Genomic DNA, 14,731 nt, shown 5'->3' on the forward strand with positions numbered 1-14,731 from the left:
TTACACATGTCATGTATTATGCTGTATTCGTAAGTAACATTTCAGTATTAGGTAAGAATTAGACTTTTGGTGGATATCGCAATCAAAACTTCATTTTATAAAGCACTTTGAATGTATTATTTTCTTTATGTGCGTTTATTGATACTTTAGACCCTATCATGTATTAATAATGTCGGTTCACAGCGGTTGAAAGAGGATTGAAGTAAGAAACAAAGGCACTAAAGTGACTTTAATTTGCTTAATTGCACACAAATCGCTTAAAACCGTTATTGCAGACTTGTGAAGTCCATCTTGGAGTCAGTTACGTCTTGTGGACTTTCGTTTGAGGGCAACTACAATTAGCTTTATACCAGGGTCCATCAATGTGTTGTCTAGATCATGAGACAATGAGAACAGTCGTTTTTCCATGGTATTCGTAGGTAACCTTAGCGAAAACGTCAAAAGTTACCTTCGAATAAATCAATTTGGACACAAATTACTCAGATACCAGAAGGTCGGTAAACTTTTAAAATGAAGCACACATGACAGTTGACAAATCCAAGTATTTATCCCCTTCTAATCTTCTTTGAATCTGATTTTTCTTTCGAATGAGAAGACCGTCGTCTATTTCAGTACATATTTTTTACCAATTAAGCCGTATTCAGTTTTGCATGGTGGGCATGTATGTGAATTCGCAACTTTCATTGACATATGATTTGATAGCAAACATACAGGCCTTCGTTATGTACCAATATGGGCATTGGCATGAATGGCGGTGTTTCACAATACTGTCATGATGTCAAAGTGTATTCGTAGGTAACATTCGGTTACCGAAATTTACCTACGAATACTTGCTTTTATTGTTGACATCTCAGAAATATTTAAACGCAGGTTATTGAAACTTGGTAGAAATAAAGAGCGTATTACCCTGCACCTATTGCTTAACTATTGTTTACTATTCTCTTACTTTGTGGAAATGGCACAGCTTTTGACATGTATTCGGAGGTAATGCATATTTTTTACCAAACCTACCTTTGTGCCATTTAGAATTTCTGGCAGCTAAACACAATAATAAAGATGTCCGAATGCAATGCATTTCAGTATTGGACATATCAAAGCTTGTATCAGTTGCGCATTTATTAGTGATTTCCATTTTTTATATAAGATATATCTAGTGCTATGAAAAATTGTATTCGTAGGTAATGTAAAAAAATACCACTCAAAAAATTATCACAAAAAATTCATAATTATGTACAAATATGTGAAAAATTGAACAGGCAATCTTTGAATACACACCTTTCAGGAAATCAATTTAGATTCAATCCAATGACTTCTTTTCATGACTGATTTAGATGTTTTTAAAAATACTTTAAGAAATATTTTGGAAAAATGGGTGAAAATAGCATGTTTTGGGGTCTCTGTGTTTAAGTTTTTCACAGAAGGGGTCTTATTATATATGGCGCGAAGCGTATGATCAAGGCGAATAAACACAATACAAAAACGAATGCCAATTGATTAATACTTTTAAGTTATGGCCCTGAACATGCCGTGTACACTTTTCGTTGGATTCGACCATATAATCTGTTAATGATACGATATGTAAGAGGTAGAAACCTTATCGAAATAGTATTATTAGCTAATCCTATAACGAGTTGCTGTTCAAATATTTATACTATGTTAACATGTTTTAATGTCAACAACACCTCTCACTTAACAGACATTAAGTCTCAATCGGCAGGATCCATAAGTGCTAAAGTAAATTTATTTTCTCTTGTCCTGCCGTAGTTACCCCATTTAAGTACCGTACTCTCTTTAATTTACGCAGGGGTGTGTTTGTTTAAATGAATGTAGTTATACAAACACAGCCCCATAACTTATCAAAATGTTAGGCCAAGTAAAATAAAAAACATGTTTCACGTCCGGGGTTTTGCTTATTAAGTTCATGTTAATTTTATGGAGAAACCCCACTTATAATTCTTTTGTGCCAGTTCTTTGATGTTTAATGCACGATAAGCATATCTATGCGCAAACATGGGAAAAAGTGGCCCAACACGTTTTCTGGACGATTTAATTAATCGGACATAACTTTTGAACCCACGCTAGTAAAGAACCCAACTAAACGTCTTCTTTTAGCCAAGATATTACTGATTGTATTGCATATAACATTTGTGCCATAACTCTTTTAATTTTTCCCGAGAAGTCGAAATGCAATTGTATACATTTTATTGTTACACCCTGTATAAGCAAGGCTATAGAGAGCATCTCTACTTCCTAGACATATTTTTTGAAAAGTTATGACTGAATTTCAAAAAATAAAAATAAAATTGAAGAAACCTCAAAAAAGGAAACGGAAGGGGACATGAAACATGTTTATTTTATTATTTGGCCTTATACGTTTAATGAACATTAAGAAATAAATGTATAGAGGATGTTACACTTATGAACATGATTTTCAACATTGTTAACAATTGCTAGTATGTCAACAAATGAAAGTTCTGTAATTTGTTTAAATTCTTCAATACTAAATTCTTTTGGATGTCATCAAATTGTAAAATCTCTAGTCAAACTTCGTGTACAAAACATTAACGCTCTTTTCTTGTAAACATTGTATACCCATAGCTACTTTACTGAACAATAAATGTTCTGTAATTGTTCTTTATCCTTTATTTCTATTAGACTTCCAGTGTATTATCAAGTAGATGTACGTATAGTATATGTATAACAGATGTTATTAGTTTGTAAACACTTTTTTTTCATAAACATCATAGTAGGATACCCAAAGCTACTTATTATGCTAACCAATGAACGTTCATTGACTTTTAGGCTAAGTGAACGTTACAGGATAATATGTATTCAAATTCTGCCTGAAGGTTCCTGCTTAAATCGTGTTCAAGAATCAACTAAGAAGTAAGATTTATTTGGCCCCACCTTTTGCCAGTAAATTGGCTCTCCAGTGTATTTTTACTGCGTGCCCGGCCTTATCAATTGGTACACAATAGCTCACCAATCTGAAAGCCTGTTTTAATCACATGGTCAGAATCAAATAGTCAAAATGATTTGGACAAATAGGCTACACTGTCCATACACTGTACAGTCTCATTGCAAGATCATAGTCCTTGTCATTTGAGGCACGTAAAAACATACTCATTATGATCGATGCGAATTGTAGAAACAGTTCAAACAATAAAATAACTACACCTTTGTCTTGACACTTCCTTATTTGCTCACCCTATTCCTTTTTAAAGGAATTTTTATTTAGGACACAGCTATGGGAATTATCCCTATTTCGGCCCACTTCCGCATTAAAATTGCAAATTTTTGAACTCACATATCCAATTAAAGTCAATTTGGTAGCGGGTCAGCTGGATTAAAATTGTGTCCACCTTGGAAGTTTTATTCACTGATAACTAGACCATAAGATTGTGCAACCGATATATCAAACAAAGGTTACACATAAAATATATTGACAGGCTATTTTCAGACCGGGCAGGGTATCTTTTGGAGCAAACTGTCCTGCTTTCTGGCTGAATTTTACACACAGCAGAATGCATTAATTCGTATATCATTTGAATTAATTCTTTTGAATTGTTAGATGTTTGTGATGCAACCGAATACATTATATACAGACACATAAATCAATTTGTCGTGTAATTGAGATGTTCAAACGTGACAAATTATAGGTTGACCTACATAAAACATTCTAGGGCTAATCATAACTAACCAAACAATTACAAAGTTACAAGCTGGTAGAAGTTAATCCAGAAGTTAATCCACTAATTCGGTTTTAAATAAAATGTGACCGTCCACGGCGAAGGAGGCGTAAATTCCTCCCGCGGTCAATTTTGTTTTATATAGTGATTAAAAAATAAACATCATAAACTTAAAAATGGTATATCATTTGACTTCAAACGATATCCAGAAGCGAGGTTATGGTTTGATAAACTTTGCTCCTTCAACAAAATTATAGCTTTTTACGTTTTTACATTTGTCTCTTTTTCCACATTGCTGGCAATATATATCAAACAGTCATAATTGGCGGTCATTTCAAATCATCCCCAAGTCAACGAGGTTTAAGAAAGTTCTCTCATTGTTAATTGTTGGTTATGCATACCTGTACAAAATACAATGCCTGGTAACCCACCACTTGAACAGGATTTAGCAAAAGCAAACAAAGACCAGAGCTATTAAAAGTTCTATAGCCGGCCATCTAAGGTAGAAGCTTATTATCCACTTCAACAATAGGATTATTGATTAGTTTTTGACTATCAAAATAAGACGGAAGTCGGGCCAGCTTAAGTTATCGATGAATACGACCTTCGTACACATTTTACACCGTAACACAGAATACAATTTAGGGAATTTACGGCTCGTTTGTGCTGCCGGGTCACAAATGTGTATTGCATTTTATGCTGCAAACTCCTTCTAGTGCCCTCTATAATGTTTTATTTGTTACTATGTTTAGATATTTATGGAACATATCATCGGCGAATATTTATAAAGGAACGTTTGCAAATCTTACCCACCTCAACACTCTGTAAGTCTGAATAACCGATAACAGTGTGATAACATGCAGTCTTGTGAGTTCTAATGATGGTGCTAGGTATGCTGAAAGTGAACAAAAAACAATCAACGAAATACCAATTATTTTACTTTTTTTCATCATTCAAAAGCAAGTAGGATACATGTCATGATATAGGACAGAAAAAATCGGCTTTGATGAAAAAAAAAACTTGTGTAGTGTAAAGTAACCATAATCGTGACATATATGGCAAGTAGAATATCAACTGCAGCTAAGAACGGAAAACGTTCACGAGTACACGCCTAAACGTCGCACTAATAAACGGACCCTCGATCGTAAAGCTGGGGCACAATAGTATTCTGTCCCACACAATATCATTGCCAAATTATAATTAATGTTGATAATAATAAAAATATGAAGAAGAATATCTTGCTAACTAAATGACTGATTTGCATGAGACATTCCAAGTGTATTACCTTCCTTTTCTTTTCCCATTTCCTTATCATTTCCATTTAGATGTATAACCAATATTAAGTTAACAATTTTCAATATCAGTTGAAACATGCATACTATACTAAGCAGCACCTTTTTGTATCTGTTAGTGTCATAGCGCAGAATGAAAGCAATGATGAATCGGGAGTTATAGAACAAGGGATTTTTAGCACACTCAAGGATCTCAAAACTTTGTTAGTATGGATAATAATATTTTTACCGAATGAAACCAATAATAATAATAATAATAATAATAATAATAATAATAATAATAATAATAATAATAATAATAATAATAATAATAATAATAATGATAATGATAATAATAATATTAATAATAATGATAATGATGATGACGACGATGATGATGATGATGATGATGATGACGATGACGATGATGATGAGGATGACGACGATGATGATGATGATGATGATGATGATGACGACGATGACGATAATGATGATGATGATGACGATGATGATGATGATGATGATGATGATGATGATGATGATGACGGTGACGGTGATGATGACGATGATGAGGAGGATGACGATGATGATGATGATGACGATGATGATGACGACGATGATGATGATGATGATGATGATGATGATGATGATGATGATGATGATGATGATGATGATAATGATGATAGTAAGGATAATAAGTAAACATTTGTTTAAAGGTACCTGAAAATAACACCATTACAGATACGTCGTTGATCACAGACTTTGTTGTCAGATACCAAAGCACACTAAGTGTATAACTATCGAACAACAACCGCTACTTTTCCTTTGTGGAAGTCTGATGCAAAACCAAGTACTTAGAACGTTCATGTGGATAATCGCCATTTCTTCGATACTTGGTAATTTGTTGGTTTTGTTTCTGCGAATTCGAACTAAGACAGTAAATGAAATCCAAAAAGTCTCTGCTGTTTTAATGGCTAATCTCTCAGTTGCAGATTTGCTGATGGGAATTTACATGATGTTTATTATCGGTGCTGATCTTTTTTACGCGGACGACTACTACTTGTATTCAGATTTATGGAGAGAGAGTGTTCTTTGTAAATTGGCGAATTTTCTGGTCGTGTTATCAAGCGAGACATCACTTATTGTATTACTTCTTATAACTTTTGATCGATACTTATGCTTAGTATATCCGTTCAACCCATCCCGACATTTTTCACGTTTATCTGCTACGATTGCCGTTGGTTTCATTTGGATCGTCACCGTTCTTTTGAGTCTTTCAACCTCTTTAGTCTCTGGGGATAAATACGGAGCTTACATTTTATCTGATGTCTGTGTTGGGATTCCACTTATGCGACCCATTACAAGTTCCCAAGCTGTTTCAAGTGACGTCCAAAATACCATACAGAGTGAATATTTAACATCTGAAAAAGTCGATGACTTTGGTGTCTGGTATTTCCCAGTCGTGATATTTCTAGGCATTAATTCGGTAGTCATGCTTATTATAATGATCATGTACGCAATGATATATGTTGCCATCGTCAAGGCAGGAAAGGTCAAGTCTTCTTCTTCTAAGAAGAAGAAAAATATTATGTTAGCAATTAAATTGTCAGTCATAATTGGTACTTATTGTCTTTGCTGGCTGCCAATTATCATCATGGGTGTGTTGTCTCAAAGTGGGGCTATAACATTACCGATTGAAATGTATCATTGGTCAGTAGTGTTTCTTTTACCAATCAACGCCTCGATAAATCCGTATCTCTACACATTAGTGGATATGGCCGAAGAAGCGTATACATCGTATAAGAAACAATCAGAGGCAAATAACATTATCCAATAGGGGGTGCCCATTATATATAACAATTTCGGTTCTCTTAATTAAAAATAAATGATATGCTCGAGTCCAGTTTCCAGTCTATGACAACTGCAACATACACACTCTAAATTCGTACTATTCAATTCCTACTCATTAATTTTACCTTTGATCCCGTAATTTTCATTTTGATGAGATATACTGTTCATTTTGTATGGGCGGCCGTGACGGCCAAAAGGGTCTCAAAACCACTCAAGGGTCTCAAAAGTACAATAAGGTCTCAAAACACACAAGGTTTCTTTTTGGAAAGAAAAATATAAGCTTTCACCTGATACCAACATGTGATGGGGTAAAGTGTGGGATGAAGCTGTCAATCAGGTCATCCATCTTTAACAAGTAACAATTCATATTGACAAGATCTCCAACTCATTATATGATAAGATTATATACTTAATCATGTCAATTTTGACAGGATTCTGTTAAGTCCCCCTCTGACAAGACAACCTACTCAAATTTGATAAGTTGGGTCATTTTTGACAAGAATCTATTTATTCCATAATAATTGACAAGTCCGCCATTTTAAATGACAGGCCAGACTTATAAAATAATATCTACTTTAATAGTTTCTTGTCATTTTGATGAGAATATGCAAGTCATTAATAAGAGAAATCTGTTATGTCCTCATCTGAATAGTTTCCCTTGTCCACGGTTGTTTGATGTGATCATTTATAATATTTCTGACAAACATTATTATAATGTTCAATTCTAGACCTGAATAGTACCAACAGCTATCACCCTAATAAACTGTATATACACATATATTTTGTAGCAATTCTTAACATAGATTTTCGTTTCTATATCAAATTATTCATCTTTTCTGCTTTTTTGTGATAATTCTAATTCTATAAACTGTGCATTTCTGTGCAAATTGAGGGCGCTATTTACATATATCTTAAATTCACATTATCCAAATAATATGTGTTCTACCTTACATTTCATGATAAAAAGGCATTTTTAAATTCCCCTGTTATTTGTTCGTCTGTTTGCTGATGATCTAATAACATTTTACTAGATTTTAGATCAATAGCGCCATCATTGTTCAACTTTTCTTTAAAATAGACATTTTTCAGTTTTACATGTCATCAAACTTGTTTAGAAATCTTATTTAAGAATACTGACACTTGTAAATAACTTAATAGATAAATTTCTTAATGTAAATAATGTACATAATGATATGGTTATTAGAAACAAGTTCACAAGAAATACAGTGCATATGGAAAAGGGATTTCCTCATCACAGATAACACTCACATCGGAATTTGTTTCTGAAAACTATAAAAGAAAAAGGGAAATAAAATAAAATAAAGTAAGGAAAATTCATTTTCTTTGTTTTCTTATTGGGTGTTGGAGAAAATTTGTATTGGTGGTGATTCGGGGAGGGGTGGGGGAATATATCCCACTAAATGCAAAAATTGCCCTGGAAGAAGCTTCTTGATTTCTATGCAGAACCGTCGCTGGACCATCTTCTCAGGGGAAGGGGGATGGGGTGTGTAAAAAATACTTTTTGCTGGTATCAATAATATGTCGAGTACGAATTGTGAGCTATAACGGGGGCTCCTAGGCACGGAATGAGTTTAAGCCTATCAGGATAAATGCGCGCGAAACGCGGTCAAATTCGACATTTTAATGCTAAATGGGCCAAAAGGGGGTTAATTTTGCGTCTAAAAATAACCAAAAGGAAAATGTAAATGGCAAATTTTGTTCTAATAATTTAGAGGGCGGATTTAGAGGGCGTCATGGTAATGGTCTACCTGTGATACTGATTTGTTACTTGATTGGAAAGTTACATCACAGCACTCTACATTTAGGCGTGAAATTCTTCCTGTGTTCCCCGTGGTTCTATCTGCCTTTTCATAAACCGTGATGACATGTGGTGCGGGATGTGTTGGTGTGAGCTTCAAGGTAGATCGGATAAATATACCGGAAAAACAGGTGCAACACGTATTACACGTGGCGAGCCAGAGAAAAAGGTCTGTAAAATGCTCCACAAGGAAATCAGCAAACTTGTAACTCGGCTATTCCAGTGAAATCCAAACACCCATATGGAAAACATGACCTTAATCGTGCACACAGAGAGTGTGAATTACAAATGGGGTTACCTAAATGGGGTCTCCATTTGAAATCTACTCCCCCTTTAAGGTCATGTCAAGGGACAAGTGATTTGTGCCGAAAAAAAAGCCAATTGCGCCGAGATTACTTGGAACTTTTTTTCAATGCAAATCATGTATCCCGGCCCATAACAAAAAAATAGCCAATTGCGCGGAGATTGCGTGAAAAAAAGTTCCGCGCAAATCACTTGTCCCTGGTAATGTCTTCCATAGAGGGGATTGATTTCAGCGGAGATTTAAAGGGGTACTATGTGATCTACACCCTCATCACGCAACTTTTTTTTAATAGGACTGCTATGTTTGTGTGTATAAACTTTCAAGCAGATTCGGTCCATTGCCCGGGGTCCATTGACAAAAATATTTTTATTTTCCGGTTGTCGGCAGCACTCGTACATATAGGCGAACTCACACATTCAATGGGCTGGCGCTAGTCCAGAAATTAACGGTATCTACCCTAAAGAAGACATGGGAATCCCAAAAAGTTTGAGTTTTCCCATGTTTTCTTTAGGGTTAAAAAGCCGTCCTCGGCAATTGCGAGCACCAACATGCTTAAAGGCCCATTCAGTGATCCACGGTTGTTTGATGGGATCATTTATTAGTTTTTCAAACAAAACATCATGTATAACCAACTTTTAGGCTTAAACAGCTAAAAGTGATATCGTGCTAATGTATACAGATGCTTTTGAGTCATTCTCAACTTTAATTTCCCCTCTTTTACAAAATTATTCACTTTTATAGTATTTGTTAAAGCTTGTTCGGATATAAAATGTATGTATTAATCCCAAAATTGGTGGCGCTATTTAGTTACTGGAAATTATCCTTACAAGCTTTTAATACAAATAATTCCTTTTATTATTTGATAAAATATGTTTATAAAATTTCCTTGTTGCTTGTTTCACCTATTCCAGCTGTTTTAATGACGGTATTAATCACCTAACCCTTGCAAATAAAGAGATATGATTTAGGATAAATAGCGCCATCTATAGTTTGCATTTAGTTAATAATGAAGCCAATTCTATATACATCAAACAGCCGTGGATCCCAGGTGTAAAAATAATAATTTGTTTATAGATTGCCTAAGAGTGAAGGATAAGTCATTAAAATTGCCATTGGGTATATAGGCCTATTTGCTATTAAAAAAAATGCCAAAAACGAGGAAACCAGCAATTTTGACAAAGCCCCATTCGAAAACATGTAAATAACAGACTCACGGCTTTCGGCTTAACTGCAAGCAGGCTATGTTTGCACATCTATGAATTTTGAAAATCTGAATTTTGATGACTTTTACGATCCTCCAGACGAGCAAATCACTGAATGGGTCTTTAAGTGTGCTCATCATATTATTATGCGGTTTATCGTGTGGTACGTGATAAAAAAGAATAATAACCACTTCATTATCTTTCTCAATAGCCCTCAACTTTCCTGTTCACTATCCAGTTTGTGCTGTCAACATTTGAAGTGGGCGTTTCTATATGCAGACTAGAGCTACATCCAGAGCTTTAAAATTAGTTTGATCATCGTTGACCACTGATTGCTTATGACCGGTGATTGGAGGACTATATTCTACAACTGCTGACTATCGCATCACAAACTTGTGCAACCTTACGGGGACAGAATTATTAGAAGACTTAATCTAAAGATCTAAAGAAACAAAGAAGTGTGGTTTACAGTTACACCCTCAGAGCAGGTACGTACCTTTTGTTATTGTTTGTTCCGCTTTTGTTATTTTAGTTCCAGATTTCAAGTGGTACCGTGTTTACTAGTAATCTAGCTTCTTCTTGTTTTTATGGTTTAATATAGTGAGATTGTTTTACATTACATTCAACTTGCTCGAGAAGTCTTACTCAAATTTACTCCCCGATATCGTCACATTCGAATGCGCAACTACCATGCCTAAAGTCGAGTCAACTTGGTTTTAAATCGGATACTGAAGTGCATTTGGAGTGTTAATTAGATATGGTACTTACATATTTTTAATTTCAATTGCGTTAACAAATTGCATTTAAATAACGAAGCAGAATTATAACGTAATTTTGATTCAACACCAACATTATGTCAATTATTTGTATTTTAAAACTTTTAATTTCAGCCACTTAACTTAGTTCAGGGCTGGGTATGAACGTTTGGACTGTATCTCTTGTGGGACATTAGAGCACATCAGACATATCGAATTGCATTCTGAATACCAAGAATGTCCTTCTGATATCAAATAATTTTGAATTTTTTGAAATATAAGACACATTTTATGGCAAATGAGTATTGATATCTTTGATATTTTTAAAACAGTCCTCGAAGTATAAATCTAATGACATGTAAAACCTGCGGTCGCTGTTTTCCCCAACGTTAAAAAAATTAATTAAACGAAGGAAATGATTCAGCTGAATAGAACAACTGTAAAACATTTGAGCAACATGATATTTTGTGAGTTGTCACGAAACACTTCGTGACTTGAAATCTACCTTTAAAATCTGCCTTTGTTTTCTATTCATGTTTACTTTCAGTTTTACTTAAGGTGGAAAAACACAGATTTATCTTTTGCCACTACAGTTTTTATAGTATTGAAACAAACAATATTGTAAATATATAAATTTTGCTTGACAAAACCAAGTGACAAACTCACCTAGTTTTGACAAAATTGAAAATATATATTTTAATCAACAAACCTAAGGAATCTATTCAACGAAAAAACTAATCTGTATTGAAGTCGTATGCCCGATGTTCATATCATTTCTAAAAATCGACGTATGAAAACAGACAAAAAACAGGATATTTATATCTAAAAATATAGTGCTGTATTTTTGTGGAATAGGGAGTAGTGTTGGTCCAGTGGTTCATAGCTCTTGATATTATGGTAAAATATCTCAAACTTGGACTTTTTTATCGGCCTGTGTTGAAACATATATGGCTAGAACGCACATTTTATGGCAAATGATTAAATATTGATATTTTTGATATTAACAGTCCTCTAGGTAAACTTTATAAATCAAATGATATGTACTTAAATGTATGTAGCTGGGATGAAAAGCGACTATTAATTGAAAATGTTGATCTTTCTGATTGAAGGTATGGATTGTTCCCATAGGTCTTTTGGGGGAAAATGTGTACCTTCTATAAATTATGAAAAGTCAAAATTTTCAATTGATCGTCAGCTTATCTTACAGCTACATAAACATTAGAGTTATGTCAAATTTGGGATATGCATTCGAAGTAGAATTTATTTTAAAGACACCTCATTTGCTGCAATGGCCGCAATATTGAGATCAAAGTCTACATTTAAATGAGAGTAACTCAAGATTTGAAAGTTGCAGCAGAATCATATTGGCCATTCAATGTCCATAGGGAAATGTTTTTGGCTCTCCTTGGATTATTTCCTTTTTTTCAGGGATTTGGAGGCGGTCAAAATATGCGATAATCAACAAAAAATTGTCATTATTCACACCAGTGGTCATCGTTTACATAATCACATATTGAAACAAGACCACCTCAGTATTTTCTGTGATCAACAAGGTCACACGATGTGGAAGCTCAAGGATTACATCCGTTGATAAAGCTGTCAATCAGGAAATGCCGATGCTACAAATTTAGCCAATCAGGAAATACCGAGGCCCTACTTTATCAGTGAAAGGACAACTTGCAATTGTAGGACCATTTAGGACCTTGTTGGTCAGAAAAATATTGGAAACTTCATGTTTCAATTTGACATTAAGTAAATAATGACGACTTTTCTAAACAATATTGATTGATTATCACATGGGGGGGTGTACCTTGATCCCCATAACCCAAGAACTACGAAAAAAGGTGGGTGTGTACACCCCCCTCCCAATATTTTATATTTGTTATAAAAAAACGCACGCGTTTACGCCCAAACGACCTAACCGCTCATTTTAGTGATAACATTTTTACCCCAGCTCCTTACCCGGAGGTAGGACCGGCCATAGGGGGGGGAGGCCCACCATTGGTTTCTACAGTAAAATCAATGATTTTCATTTAGATGTTGTGAAATCATTCCAGGACTAAGAGCTACTGACTTGTTGAGATAGTCATTTCCTTTTAGTTTTAGTTTTATAGTGAAATCGCATTTTTTGCCTAGACTTTTGTACATAGCCAGAATTTTCCAAATTTGCATGGGCGCCCTCACATTTTGACGTCATAGCGACATTGTGCGTGAAATGTGTGTACGTATTTTGGCATCACTGGATCAGTAGAGGAGACCAGGCATAGCTATATATTGGTACCAAATTTAGCGGTTATGTATATGACGTTTATAATTGAAAATGAGGGACCCCCCCCCCCCCTCGTAGTCCGTATTACAAAATATGGTTCAGTATTTCTAGGGTTTCTGGTGCGTTTTCTCTTGTTTGTTTCTTGGTTTTTTTATGTTGTTGTTGTTGTTGTTGTTGTTGTTGTTGTTGTTGTTGTTATTGTGGTTTGGTTTTTTGGCGGCAATATCGGTTAATTTATTTGAGTTTGTAGTCATGGCCACTCTTGTGTAATACTTCCTGGTTTATTAAAGATATCTCCTTGATGTCTAGTTATTTTATTTACGGAGATTATGTGGTGGAGAATTTTTGTATACTTGCCTGTGATTGACGGCGGCTGGTTGCTTTCCTTGGGGACGTAAATTGAAGTTTTGTTTGGTTTTATAATGGTTTATGTGCCGGTTGTTGGGTTCAATGTGATGTATAAAAGATCCAATTCTGTTAGCTTCTATTGCGATCCTTATTATTATTATTATTATTATTATTTGCGAATATTGCGATAAGTTATATTTGAGTCTTTGAGCGTTTGATAGCTGATAGCTATAACCCATCATCTCTGTATAAGCCAACATGGTGGTGCAATTGAGATAAAATTTATAAGCGAATTAACTCGAATTTATGTTTGACACTATTTTGGCCATGATTAGGTGAATTATTACTTTTCTGCGTACACTGCAAATATGTTGCGTAAATTGTATAATTGTTTGCAAAAGTAAACTTTGTTGAGTATGAATATTATTTATTTGACCCTATCAATGTTGAAATTTGACCCCGTTTAACCTTTCATCATCTACTCCCCCCCCCCTACAGAAGATTGATTTAGTTGGCCATCCAGAGGTTATTGCCAATGTCACATAGAAACACCTATATAGGTCAACTTTTTTCTATACTTGATTATTTAAATAGCATTTTTGAGAAGCAGTGTCACAACTCACATTATATTGCATCAGTGCAGTGATGTCGCTAGTGTTTGGTTCCGTGCTATTTTTACCAAATTTTCCATTAATATTTTTTCATATTCCTTCCATGCATTGTTGGTGTACTACAGTATGGCGGAATTCGAAGAAGCATTTGAAGTTATTGAGGAATCGGAAGAAGCGCTTGAAAGTGAAGAGGTTGATGCAGTTGACGACATGACAGAAGAAGAAAAAGCTGAATTTGAAGAAGAAGTTGCAGATGCCAAAAAAAATGTGGCAGAATTATCTAAGGATGCAAGTGAATTTAAAAAGTTTTCAATCACGGAAGCGTCAAAGAAATTTGGAAGCTTTGTTGCTAAGAATGTTGCAATTGGTTCTATCCTGTATGGAGTTAATCTTAGCTTGGCAAAGCTGACAACAGGTGGTGGAAGTGATGCAGAAAAGAAATCCAACAAAAACAAGGCTGCCGTTGTGAAGGCGATTACTACGCTCATCAAAACGGAAACAGATGACAGTAAAAAACTTCGAGAATGGATGGACGCGCACAAAGATGAGACTGTCACTTTAGGCACATTCTCCGATAAAGTGTCCAAAAAGCCAAATCGGTGTCGCCCATAG

At 34.8% G+C, this 14,731-nt stretch overlaps 1 protein-coding gene across 1 annotated transcript; it reads left to right on the forward strand.

Annotated features, from left to right (window-relative positions):
• The first annotated feature begins 10,405 nt into the window (after positions 1-10,405).
• LOC140145305 (uncharacterized) lies at positions 10,406-14,731 on the forward strand. The gene is made up of 2 exons (XM_072167064.1): positions 10,406-10,624; positions 14,245-14,731. The coding sequence occupies exon 2, from the start codon at positions 14,246-14,248 to the stop codon at positions 14,729-14,731; it is 486 nt and encodes a 161-aa protein (XP_072023165.1). The 5' UTR covers positions 10,406-10,624; position 14,245.

This window comes from Amphiura filiformis, unplaced genomic scaffold (genome assembly GCF_039555335.1).
Source record: "Amphiura filiformis unplaced genomic scaffold, Afil_fr2py scaffold_208, whole genome shotgun sequence".
NCBI lineage: Eukaryota > Metazoa > Echinodermata > Ophiuroidea > Amphilepidida > Amphiuridae > Amphiura > Amphiura filiformis.